The sequence below is a fragment of the Rhinichthys klamathensis genome, unplaced genomic scaffold (genome assembly GCF_029890125.1).
Source record: "Rhinichthys klamathensis goyatoka isolate OS25496 unplaced genomic scaffold, OSU_Roscu_1.1 h1tg000147l_1, whole genome shotgun sequence".
NCBI lineage: Eukaryota > Metazoa > Chordata > Actinopteri > Cypriniformes > Leuciscidae > Rhinichthys > Rhinichthys klamathensis.
The window spans coordinates 405,851-419,816 of record NW_026606682.1 but is presented as its reverse complement, the minus strand read 5'-3'; the positions used below and the strand labels follow the sequence as shown (position 1 = coordinate 419,816).

General features: G+C 37.8%; 1 protein-coding gene across 1 annotated transcript; it reads left to right on the top strand.

Moving 5' to 3' along the window:
* The first annotated feature begins 279 nt into the window (after positions 1-279).
* hrct1 (histidine rich carboxyl terminus 1) lies at positions 280-6,694 on the top strand. The gene is made up of 10 exons (XM_056257895.1): positions 280-344; positions 1,329-1,361; positions 1,570-1,738; positions 2,064-2,111; positions 4,022-4,187; positions 4,293-4,402; positions 4,499-4,556; positions 5,547-5,735; positions 5,840-5,920; positions 6,008-6,694. Exons 1-10 carry the CDS (start codon positions 311-313, stop codon positions 6,368-6,370), a joined length of 1,251 nt encoding a protein of 416 aa, XP_056113870.1. The 5' UTR covers positions 280-310; the 3' UTR covers positions 6,371-6,694.
* The last annotated feature ends 7,272 nt before the right edge of the window (positions 6,695-13,966 follow it).

Below are 13,966 nucleotides of genomic sequence, written 5' to 3'. Positions count from 1 at the left end.
GAATTAATCAGAAATCTATTGGCAGAAAATGCTTAAATTTAGTAGTTTCAAATAATAATAGTCATGATGTTCTGTGCTGTAGCTATGCAATTTTTGCTGACTTAAATAAATGCAATCAACATGTTTTAACATAAATGTAGCATGTGTAGAAACAACACAGGCCTGTTGTGCAACACTAGTCTTCAGGATGTGGGCTTGTCATCAGCGAAGTGTAAAAGTAGAAGGGAAACTGTTGGGACAAGTGTTGACAGGAAGTGGTTTGTTTCTGTATGTTTATTATACAGTTTGCCTTTATCAGACCATACACCAGATGACTGCTTCAGGCACAATGCAGCTCAACAGAGGCAAGTATACTCTGTGTTGTTTTGTATTTTAAATGCTATTTTGAGACTGTTATTTTTTATCTTCAAACCATAGTGCCTTTGACATTTAAATGTTGTTATTAAACCAGTATTTTCAGCAGATGATAGTTTTGCATGTTTTACTAAGCGGCTTAAAAGTGATGAATCATTTTTCTTTTAACATATTTTAAATTCACTATACTGTTCAAAAGGTTTGGATCAGTAAGATTGTTTTATTTTTTATTTAATACATTACATTTATCAAATGTTCAAATTTTAAATAAATGCATTTTTTTAAACTTTCTATTCTTCAATAATAACAACCAGCACTGTTTTTAAGCAAATCAGCATATTAGAATGATTTCTGAAGGATCATGTGACACTGAAGTCTGGAGTAATGATGCTGAAAATTCAGCTTTGCCATCACAAGAATAAATTACATTTTTAAATATATTATATAGAAAAAAATACGTTCAATTTTAATAATATTTAACAATATTACTTTTACTGTACAAATACATACAGCAAATACTTCTTTTTTTATATAAGAGACTACAAAAATCTTTCCAACCACAACATTTTAAACAGTGCAGTATATTAATATCTAAAGTAGCTATTCGCTGATGTTGAATTTGAATCTGTCAAAAAATAACAGATTCTTGTGTCACATACCACAAAAAATATAATTAAATAACATAAAATTACTCAGCATGTAAGACCTCTTAAAGGTATTGCATCTAATATGTTGTATCTTTTTTTGCCATTCGTTGCTACAAAATTGTGCATTTGAATATTTTCTGTAAAAACATTCACACTGACATCAGGAAGTGGTTTTTAATGCAGGTTTCCGGAACACTGGAACAGCCACAGGCCTTTTAACTTGCTCTAAAAAACAACTGTTGCAAACTACTTTTTAACATCTTCCATAGAAAATTTTGAATATCGATGGAATGTATCAAGTTATTAATAATTGTTTTTTTTTTTCAGCTTTTGCATTCCTTTGCTTGGTGATTTCAGTGGGTAAGTGCACTACCTGTTTAAAATGTCATTCAACCACCTCTCAAGGAGAACGCTGTATTTGGTACAAGCACACCGCTGCTAGATTAGAGAGTACTCGAGAGGGACACTTTTGAGAGGCAGAACAAGCTGTAACTGAAATAGTGCTGCAGAGGGCATTCAGAGTGATGATAATAATAAGAACATGTTCTGCTTCACTCGTCCATCACAGGTGCGCAGAGGAATCATAGACTGACCTGTTATCTGGATGTTTTAACACACCGCACACGTGAGGGTCCATGCACTCATATCATTCTCCCCTCGATCTCCAGTGAGGAAGACCTTTACCGTCAAAGCTTGTCGGAAGATGACCGCATTATTCTTAGAAAGATGAAGGAGAGGTCTGATTATTGATATCTCTTTCTAGACTCATTATTTGACTGGTGTTCTGACATTTTAAGAAATTGACAGTAAAACAACCACTTGTTCAATTCCACATGCAACATGATCATATATCCATCCATCCAATACATACATCCATCCATCCATACTCTATATATATATATTGCATGTATTGTTTTCAGTAAACTTTATTTGTACTGTATACATTTTGCATGTATTGTTTTCAGTAATTTCAGTCTTTTACACACACACACACACACACACACATATATATATATATATATATATATATATACATTCATAGAAATATATAACTTTCCCTAGAAATCCAACTTTGAAGATTTTGCTTGGATTGGAAGTCAGATCATCAAGGTACCAAAAATTTCAACCTACTAAAATCACACCATTAATGATAACTATAACGGTAACTACAGAATGTGCGAGTTAAAATTGTATGTGGTCGCATTTGTGCGAGTGGACGCTCGCGCAACAGAACGCCGTTGTATCAGCGGCTGCTGCAGTCCGTAACAGTAACTTATGTTCAAAATGAACGAGTACATCATGAATCCATTTTTCAAACCGTGTTTTTGACTTATCCTGAATCACTACGGTACGCCTATAATAAGTGTTTATATTCGGACTATTTTATCCCGTGTAGATGCCCAGTGCCTGCGTGACTCGCCATTGTACGGTGGCGGAGACAGCTCAACGCGCTGCAACTGAAGCAAACAACACATGCAAATAGAGAAAAACGCGTGCACATAGAAAAAAAACGCATGCAAATAGAAAAAAACACATGCAAATAGAAAAACATCTTCATCAGTTTCACAACACACGTGTGCTCCAAATTGGAAACGCGCTGCAAAAGTTCACAACACAACCAAATACAGAAAACGCGCTGCAAATAACACAGACCACAACGGAAATGTTTCCAGGGGAACCAAATAAGTGACGAACCCGGCTGAGACGTGCTTATTGCTCGTGAGCTTCCCTATGCCATACTCCCTTCGAAGGGCAGATTGCAGAGCCCTTAAAGTGGGACTGTGGAGGGAGCAGGGCTCTAGTGTGCTGTTATGTAGCCGTGTGGAGCGCACTTGATGAAGGGAGCAACTAAAGACAACGTAATTTCCTCATTATTTTCACCTGGGATGTTCCCATGACAACGCAGCACGGTGTCCATCAGCTGGTCTTACAACAGAAATATAATGCTGTTAACATAACGGATGCAAATACATTTTTATTTTTATTTGACAAAAAAGCTGTTAAAATATGCGTTATATATCTGTGTGTCTCAACTTTAAAATTTTGGACCCTACATTACCTAACATTTCTTACGAAACTTTTCTTTATGAAAATGTAATAACATGAAACAATTTGTACAGAGTAACTGATGTAACTTATAGATACATATCTTTCCTTCATGTTTTTCTTCTTTTTCTTTTTTCTTTATTTATTTTAGTTTCCAGCTCATTGTTCTTTTCTCATTTGTATTCTGATGACATTGAACATATTGTTAATACATTTTGTACATTGTATACAAGTTGTATGTCATAAAAAAATGTAATCTCTGTATGTTTTGCACAAATAAATAAACAAATAAATAAAGTATAATTTTAAGCTGTAAGCACCAGCACGCATAGATTTATGAATATCTATGCCAGCACGTCCCAGCCGGGTTCGTCACATATTTGGTTCCCCTGGAAACATTTCCGTTGTGCTCTGTGTTATTTGCAGCATGTGTCTGTATTTGGTGTTGTTGTGAGTATTTGGAGCACACGTGTGTTGTGAAACTGATGAAGATGTTGTCTTAATTTGCGGGTGTTTTTTTTATTTGCACGCGTTTTTTTCTATTTGCACGCGTTTTTTTCTATTTGCATGTGTGTTTTCTTCTATTTGCATGTGTGTTTTCTTCTATTTGCATGTGTGTTCTTCTATTTGCATGTGTTTTCTTCAGTTGCAGCGCGTTGAGCTCTCTCGGCCACCGTACGTTTCTCTGTCGTTATCATTACACTTCTGGTGGACTCATCTGTTTTTTTTTTTTTTTTAAATGATTTTAAAACAGTCTTTATTGTTATCATTATAGTTATCATCCTTGGTGTGAACAGGCCTTAAGATTAAAAACTGTTTTTTTTAGACCACTTTAAATGTACTTACTGATGAAGAAAAACTCTGAATAACAGTTTTTTACTAATTAATTTGAGTTCATTGGATGAAGTATTGGATGAAGTATTCACAGTTCACATTAGCATCACCTGACACCAACTAAATTTGCTGCTGTTTAGGTTGGAGCTGATGTCTGCTAATGAGGGCAGTGTTGAGAATTTCACTCAAACGGTATTGACATTCTTGAAGGACAAGAGTTTAGACGGTCTAGACGTGATTTGGCCGGACGGCCTCACTTCTGACGCATCTACCAGAAGCAAAGAGCTGTTCTCAAATTTCCTGAAGGCAAGGACTACTATTTTCATACAAATCACCATGTAATGAGTTTTACTTTAGAAACAACAAATATACAAATCTTATTTTAATCACAAACTTCCGTGTTGTCTGCAGAGTCTAAAAGGCACTTTTGATGAAGAAACGGACCCTCTACTTTTGTCAGTGTCTGTACTAGAGCCCAGTGACAACAGTGCGGTCAGTTATGATGAACGAACACTTTCACAGTGAGTCTCGTTCTTATGCACCATTCATATTTCACTTCTGCTCAGTTATTATTATTAATTTTTTTTGGTACTTAATAGTTTCTTTCTTTTTTATAGGTATGTGGACTTCATCTCCATTCTGCCTGCTCATCTTGAAAATGATGGACTATACATTGTAAATTGCTTACATTTATTACAATTTGCTATGACAGTCGTTTATTTGTTGGTTTTAAAATATACTGTATTGCATCCCGCGTGATGTAAACGAACAATAGGTCAAACACCATTTCTACCACTAAAACCATTTCCCAAAAGGGAAAATTTGCATTTGTAACTCTGTTTATACACGCTGTGAGAGTGTGTTACAAATCAGGAATGGTGAGAGAACATTGTGCTTGGTATGTTTTTCATCTTCAAACCAAACTTGGGTCTCCAGCCGACAAATTTTAAATCCCGTCTGGCTAGCGCGCTTCCCATAATGTTTATGCATTAAGTCAGTAGGTGGAGAGGAGGCGGTCTTTTGTGGTTGTTCGACCACATAAGCGTTTACACTATGAAAGTAATGCCTCTGGAAGTGGTCGAAAGCGTCGTGAACTTGTGATCTGATCGACCAAAGCGCATCTTAATACGAGGTGGAAACAGGGCCTAAATGTTATTGGAGGATCAAGTAGTATGTAGATCTGTAATATTCATGTAAATCATATTTTGTTGTTACCCAGCTAACAAAAATATGTTCTAAGAGTGTTTTGCTAACGTTCCCATTAAGTTATGAAAACGCTATTTCTAATCGTTCAAAATGCCCAGTTTTTTTTAACATGTATTATAAACAACAAAGGGTTATGCGAATTTTAAAGGAACATTCCATTTTGTAATTTTGCAAACATTATGGGAACGTTACTTTTAAATTATCTCTGAAACAAGTAATATAATATGAAAAATGTTAGAACGTTTCAGAAAAAAAGTTATGTTTATGCGTCAACTTTTTGTGAGCATTATTAAAGACCAGATAACTTTGAACTAATGTTCTATTGACGTTACGTTTGTTCATAACTTTGAGAGAACCTTGCCAGAACGTTAGCCAAAGTCCTGAGAACGTTCCCTGTTTGCTGGTTAGCACATTAGCATTCTAACTCTGTGTTTAACTCATATTTCTTTTACTTTATAGAACAAATCAGTCCAACACTGGCAGGATCAGCAAGTTGACTTGCAAAAGCTCAATCTAGTCATGCCTGGTTTTCTCCGGAGGTCACGTCGAAGGCATCATCATAGACATCATTCCACGCATGATGACATGAATTCAGAGGAAGGAAAGAAGGATCACATCCATGTTTTGGGCTTATACATGGGTGGTCAGGTAGGCTATAACCATAGATGGCATTAGCTTAGCATTAATTATTAGCTTCCTCAGGGAGAGCTTAGGCAAAATTGTTTAATGATCTGAAACTCTTATCCTTTCAGGTGTGTCAGGTCATTAAAAGTGGAGAAGAGCAGTTTATTACTTTAACAGTTCTTTCAGATGAGCATAGTCTTGTTAAGGAGGTAAGTAAAGTATATTTTTAAATCAGTAACATAATGTAAACTACTAAACACAGTACAAGTAATGATATTGCATTTATTAATGTCCAGGTGCTCCGGGAAGGCTTCGGTGGCATAGGGGTTGTCTTCATAGATCTAGACGTCTTCGTTAACTCCATATGTGTAAACATTAATCAAGATGAAAGGAGAATTGTTGAATCAAAAGTGATTATGCATTCACATCATGGGCGTGATGATCATCATCACAGAAGGGACCATCACCTCAGCCACCACCATCATCGCTCTTCCCATCTTCCTCATGGCAGCCATGATACTGGTCACCATCACCACAGACATCATCCCCACAGACATGGACATCATCATCATCGCCATCACCATCACCATCACCATCACCCCCATCCAATAACTCCTCAAAGCAACATGACCCGGGAAGAACAGCAGGGCGTGGAGTGAACTTGCATAGGATGTAAGTTAATGAAATCCATGCAAATGTGGTGTTTTAAGATTGGCAAGTTTAAGTAAGTTTTAATAATCAAATATATGTATTATATAATACGTATATGATATTAATAATACAAAATTTAAATATTACTTTTTACACATTACAAGTTCAAGTTTGAGGCAAAATAATCAAACTTTATATATAAATCACACAAAATGTACCATTTAAATATTACTTCTTCCGCATTATAGTGATGAGCTTTTTTTTGCATTGTAGTTATGCCAATGACATTGCAATATAGTAATGTAAAAGTTTTTTTTTGCATTACTGTAATGAGAATTTTTTATGCACTGTAGTACTGAGAATTATATATTTTTTGCTTTATAGTAATTAGAATAATTTTGTTTTGCATTATGGTAATGAGATTTTTGTTTTCATGTTTTCACTAATTGCTTATTATCAGGGGTGGAAATGGCTGAGATTCATTGGGGGACCCTAGTTGGGGACATATTTTGTATTTTTAAACCATAGATGCAGAAAATCCCACTATATTCGTATATGTATGAAATTTGCATAAAATATGGAAATCCTCTACATGGTGAATGTAGAGGATTCCCCCCCCCCCCCCCCCCCCCCATGTAACAATGTAACAATATAATCATGCTTTTCAGTGTTAAAACACAGAGATTGTGTTATTGTGTGTCAGAGAGCTTGATAACAGATCAATACAGCATTATGAAATAAATATGTATTCCAAAAGTCTCAGAGGTTTCACATTCTTTTCTTGGGACAGTAATACAAAGCTGTGAGAGATTCATGCTTGTGCATGTGGATGTTCCTCAGCATCTGAGTTCATTAAGCTCCAAAGCTATAATTGTATGACCGAAATTACGGTTCCAGCAAAAGCTTATTAAAACCAGGCTTGGATGATCCAGAGATCGAGCCTCTTGAGGGCGATTGGCTTCTGCTTTTGGAGCGGCAGGTGTAGGCATGGCTGGCCCAATGGCAGTGAGATCTGCTTTAGTTTATGCATGAGTAGATTTATGAGGCTATTACTTGGACGTCCTGGGGTACATCACACAAACACACACACACACACACCTGGTTCTCTGGCTGCCTGTGACTCAGAAGTGCAGTGGCACAGTGGGTATGTACAAGGATCCTGCTGCTTCAGGCTTTAATTGGGAGCGTTTGGAGACTCGTGTAAATTACAGGCCATTCTCTCCTTGTGCGAGAACACGTTCCTTAATGTCATCCCTGCATCACAGGCTGGTGATTGTCATTTAGCATCTTTTAGAGAAGAATGTGTTTGTGTTACATTGCACATTTTTTTAAATTCAGTTCAGTGTTCTCCCATAAAAACTGATGGCAAGTATTTAGTAACATCTTGGCACAATTAATGTTCTTTATTTTCTTATTTTAGAACACTATAGAGGCAAATTATCATAATTTTTTTTTCTAAGATTGTGTTTTCTAAGATAACTTTTCCATTTTTTTCCATTTTTTTTTTTCATTTTTTTAACACTGATCACAGAAAAGACAAAAAAAAAACTAAACAAAGGACAAGTGTTTTATTGTTTATATTATTAATTATTAATAATATTATCTTTTTTGCACATTTGTTAAACTTTACACTTATTTTTCACATGTGAAAACAAAATGAGTAATCGGGAGCCCATAAAGGGACATGGTGATGGAACAAAATATGAGATGGTAGTAAAAGTAATATGTCAATGCTTTTATGCGTTCACCCGAGAAACTTTCCGATCGCTTGCAAATAACACAGAAGTTTTGTGAGCAAACGCAGTTTCTCAGGGGAAAACAAAAGCATTAAAATAAATTTTTTCCTCCCATCTCATATTTTTCACCATGTCCCTTTAAGGGCTCCGTAGTTCAATCAATCAATCAATCAATAAATTGATTCGTCCGTCCGTCAAACCATTTAATATTATTTCATAAACTGTTTTAAATTATGTTTTTATTTTGAGTTTCCTTACTACATGAAATATATTCATAAACAAAAAGTGACATGTTTGTCATCATATTTGAGAATAACCCTGCAGTACAGCATGCCTTTAAGAGTATAATGTCAATTATTTCCCCTCATTTCTCACATCTACATGACATTTGACTCAAAATGTCTTTAAAAAAAAAGTTACAAGATTATTTAATCAATATCCCAGTGTGAGCAAGTGATCCATATCCCACGTTGGGCAGCTATTAAATTATAGTTCCTGCCAGGACACTGTGAAATGACAAAACCAGGCAACAATTTAACTTCTTCTGAACCATTTGTCCGTTTTCTGTCAAGTGAATTAGAGAAGGGGAAATTGGAAGCACAAGATTGTCTTTTGGGACCGTTTTTGCCTAGTGCCATTTTGATAAAGATACAGTATAGTCCCAATTTAATTGTGTCTTTGAGTGTTTGAAGTTTATTAATCTATAAAACTCGAAAACGAACCAACAGCACTGAGATATGTTCCTCTCTGTCCTTTCATTAAAATGGAAATTCCAATTTGCAGCACCCTAACAAGCAGCTGACAGCATAAATAAACCACTTCATTTTAGCCAGACTTACAGATGACACACAAGCGCTTTTACAGAATCAAACAACCTTTGGACAGTGATCAACTAGTGTGATTAATCGTACAGATCTTCTCCTGACAAAATCTGTTGTTCACAGAATATGGTGCTATAAATCTCTGGCCAGCGCTGGCCATTACAAACCAATTCTGGACATTGCTGGATGGCTAATATTATAATTTATGTTGTCCGTTGTCTCATTCCACTGGTCTGATTGCAAATAAATGTTCCATGAATGGTATTAGTAATTAATTTAGGCATAAAATTGCAAAGCCTCTGCATTTGGTTAGAGGATTTTTAATTGCTTAAAGTCCACTTGAGCAACTGGGCCATGCATCATATAGCATACAATTAACTCTGTTGTCTGTTTGCTCCAATATGAGAAATGAAATTCTCTGAGGAAAGGGATTTATGCCAGGTTGTTTATGTGAAGTTGCTATGCTGTTCTGAGTGGCGTTTTACCATGGTATGTGGTGTTTTGGGGCTTACTTGTTCGAAAGAGACTCCTTCAGTGTACGTTTGTGAGACTTTTCACCTCTTTTACTGTCTAGCAGTCGAAAATAATAAGAATCACTCCCAAAAATCACATCTCTCCTTATTAAGCTGAATGATTTTCATCATGTTTGTAGCCTAAGCGATGAACGAGGTTTCACTAAGTAAAACATTCCTGTCCCTAACCCTACCCCTAAACCTAACCCTACCCATAAGTTATCCCTAAAATCAGAGAGAAATGATGTGAATAACCATGCAACGCATTCTCATAAGGCATCATATACTGACGCTTTTGCCAAAGTGTCTACATCCGACGCACATGGCACCCTTTAGCGTCAATATAACACGCTTCGGTTATGGGTAGGTTTAGGTCTGGGGTAGTGTTAGGGTTAGACCACTAGGAGGCGCCATATATCTGCGTCTCATATTGACGCTAAAGGGTGCCATGTGCGTTGGATATAGACGCTTTGGCAAAGGCGTCAGTATATGACGCCTTGGGATGAGAACGGGCTGGAATAACACGGATGTAAAAGCACCTAACTCTGGTTGTAAGCTAAAACTTGACATAAACGTGTCCCTCAAATCTGATTGGTTGATTGGAATGTTGTTCCAGAATCAACAAAGATGTTGATCCAGGAACATGTTGTACTTTATGAAATGACGTTCAAAAGGCAGAAACACATGGTACGAGTTTGAAGGTCTCTTTAAGGCAAGTCAGTCTACTCTGCAGCCATCTTGAAAACACCACCAGGTAACTGTTTCCAGTAATGCAACTATACAATTGAATGGGGAAACATTTACGATCTAGGTACAGGCTACTGTTCAGAGTTATAGCGTACTTTGATATTTCACTCACTTTTCCCCTTCATATCACTGTAAAAAGTGATCAGTTGACCGAACTTAAAAAAGTGAGGAAAATTAGTTCACATAACTTAATTTTTTTTCAAGTACGCATTAAGTTTATTACCTAATTTTAAGGCAACGGGTTTCCTCACATTTTTAAAGTTAAGACAACTGATCACTTTTTAACGTATAGTTATACACATAATTCTCTGCAAAGTGCCATCTGCCTGATTATGCACAGTGTCTCTAGCTCTTGACCTTTGTGTAAACAATAAAAAACCTGTATTCTTAGGAAAAGCATTAGGAGAAATCCTTGAGAAAAGAACTCGTCGTCGGAGAAGAAAGAGCTGGCAAGGAGCCTCTGTCTTTCTGAACTGAACCCAATGTCATTTTTCTTCCGTTGAGCTGAAAGGATTGGCAGCATTCATGAAATTCAGATGTTAAAGATATCTTCTTCGAATTAATGCAAATGGTGGCCCGGGCTTTGTTCAGTGGCCGGACAGAAATTTAAACGGGCCGTGTAAAGCTGTAAACATGCTCCCGAGGGATCTCATTATGAACTATATGAAGAGGTCAATGCACACTCTGTCGCCTCCATGCATGCTAATATTGTAACATGCTTGTATGTGCTGAGTGCTTGATTATGTAGTGGGGTGATTTCCATTATTACACTGACTCCAAAAACCGGCTCCATGCTCATAACTGAGTTTACTAGGGTGATGAGTGCGAATAGCTGTGTGTTTGTTTGAAAAATAATGAAATGGCTATTTGATGCTACCAATCCAGCGTGATTCTGCTTTGGTGTATGTGCCTGTTTTCCCCATCATCACGCTTATCTTACACATGCACACACATATGGTGTCCATTTTTTACTGTCAATCACAGCCTCATCTGATTATATCGTTCAACTTATATTTTGTGGTTGACTGGATGCAATAGAGTGCATGCAGTGAGCACAGGAGGCAATGGAGGTGACCATAGTGAGCCATGCAGCTATTTACTTTAAAAAATGATTGCAGTTGCATGTGAGGTCACGATGGCGGATTCTGTGGCTGCAATCCATTCTACCAAAACTAGCTGTTCAGAAACCTCATGTGGTAATCAATAAAAGTTCATTTTCTCTGACCTTTAGACCCGATAATGGGGCAGTTATTTGTGTGCTATAGTGTTAAGTGATGTGAACCAGCAGTAGCAGAATATATATATATATATATATAGTAAAATAATAAAACATATATATATATAGTAAAGTAATAAAACATATATATATACTATTGTTATTATTTTACACTTGTCAAAAGGAGTAACCCTAACAAAGCTTCTTGATACTCAAAAATTCATGATATTTGTAAAAACAATTACATTAATATGACTTACGAAAATGATTAAGTTTTGTATTCAAAGTGAATGGAAGGTTTTAGTAATTTTTAGGTTAGGCTACATGATGGTGGTTACACCACCCTCAAATCTTTTGAGTTTGCAGAAAATATAAACGCAGGCCTATACAAAAATGAAAGCAAAGACTACATTTCTAAAAAGTGACACATCTTGTTTTAACCAAAATTCTACTTGGCGAATCCAGCGACACAGTGTAAGAATACATATTTTTAAATAGATCAAATATGATCTGCAGTGTTTATCTGGACCACTGGAGGGCACTGTGGTTCTGTCAAGTCAACCTGGAGAGCTTGAGTAAAACTTCAATGAAGAGACTCGTTTGTGTTCTGAAGGAAGCCGCCACACAACTTCGGAAACATAAGGTTTAAAAAGTTCCCTTTTAAATCACAGATGTAATCTCAACAGTATACGTGAGTAGGAGACGGCTTACAGACGGGACCTGTCTGTGTTAAATGCGCGTGGGTTCCCGAGAGATGTCAAAGATATGCACAAATCAGGTAAAATCATCTAATGATACTAAACATTCCCTGGAGACCCGTTCGCTTTGGCGCATGTTGGGCACGGGAGTAGATGATAAATTTAAGACTGAGGGAGGGGTGGAGCATTAAAGCACAGGTATTTGAAATCCCCTTTTATTGAAGCGAACATAAAGATTTTAAAAGGACACAAAAAAAAAAAAACCCCATGAGATGTTAATTTTCACAACAGTTACACACTCGGATGTAGGTAGGCCTACTTTATTTGAATATACGTACATATTCCCATTCGTTTCCTTTGGATCTGCTAAAGCTTTGACCTGGGGTGCATCCTAAATCGCATACGCAGGCGAAAAACAGTAACTTATGTGACGTATGTCCGAATTCACAGGCCCAATCCCAAATGGCACACTTCATGTGCACTTTCGGTCTTGTGGACTTACAATGGCTGCCGCGTGCGCGTGTCCGTTAAGTCCGTGAGACCGCAGTGTGTCCCATTTGTCATTTTTAGATCTCAGAAGGGTGCTCGCGAGCGCCCCCTCTGCGGTCGATTTGCGCCCTTGATGCGCACTTTTGCCGAGCCCGTGCTGATGCGGACTCCACAGCAGACTTCTTCCCGACATTCAAAGCGGCGTTACGTCGCGAAAGTGCGGACTCAGAGGAAGACCGCGAGTGCTTAGGGTTCCATTTGGGACCGGGCCACAGTACTCAAAAGAATAGGCAAAAAGTACCCGGATGACCAACTACTTCCGGCGAGATTCTGAAGTGTGCATAGGATGGACACATTTGCCCTGTCCCAAATGGAACCCTAAGCACTCGCGGTCTTCCTCTGAGTCCGCACTTTCGCGACGTAACGCCGCTTTGAATGTCGGGAAGAAGTCTGCTGTGGAGTCCGCATCAGCGTGGGCTCGGCAAAAGTGCGCACCAAGGGCGCAAATCGACCGCAGAGGGGGCGCTCGCGAGCACCCTTCTGAGATCTAAAAATGACAAATGGGACACACTGCGGTCTCACGGACTTAACGGACACGCGCACGCGGCAGCCATTGTAAGTCTACAAGACCGAAAGTGCACATGAAGTGTGCCATTTGGGACAGGGCCTTTGGGTGCTTCTCATCCCTCCTCGTCTCCTCGCTCCTCCGTCCTCCATCCTATGACCCGGAAACCAATCGAGCTCAGCCATCTTGAAGGACATCTCAATTGGATCGAGGAGTGAGGAGGCTTCCAGAGGAGCAATGAGCGAGGATACTCAGGTGTACCCTTTGCGGAAGAGTTTTATCGACTAAACATGACGCACGTATCAATTCTCCTCCCCCTTCACATCTGTCACAAACATTTGAATTTATACTTTACTTTTGTAGTTTACATAAACCACACAACTCACATATTTCAACAAGGTATCTTGCTTTATTAATATTTATTATGAATTTCTTAAATAAACAAACTTTAACAACTTAAGGGCAGATCCTTTGAGCACTGCTGATGATGCAGTGAAGTGACGCTCGAGTGATCAAGTATTCCAATGTATAAAAAAAGCTTTCATTCAATTCCTCCGTCCTCATTTTTTTTCCTTGCAGCCTTCCCTCGTGTCCTACAGGGGGTGGAGCTGAGACGCGAGGAAAGGAAGCGAGGAAATGAAACGAGGATGCACAAATAAGAATTGAGAAGCACCCTGTACTGCCCCTGAGGCCACTGGAAGGGATTTATGAATGTCAGTGAAGCGATGCAACGGTAGGTCACATGATAATGACAGCGTGGCGAATATAATACAGTACAGTTTACACTCACTACACACACTCATAGCCTATGTAGAACATA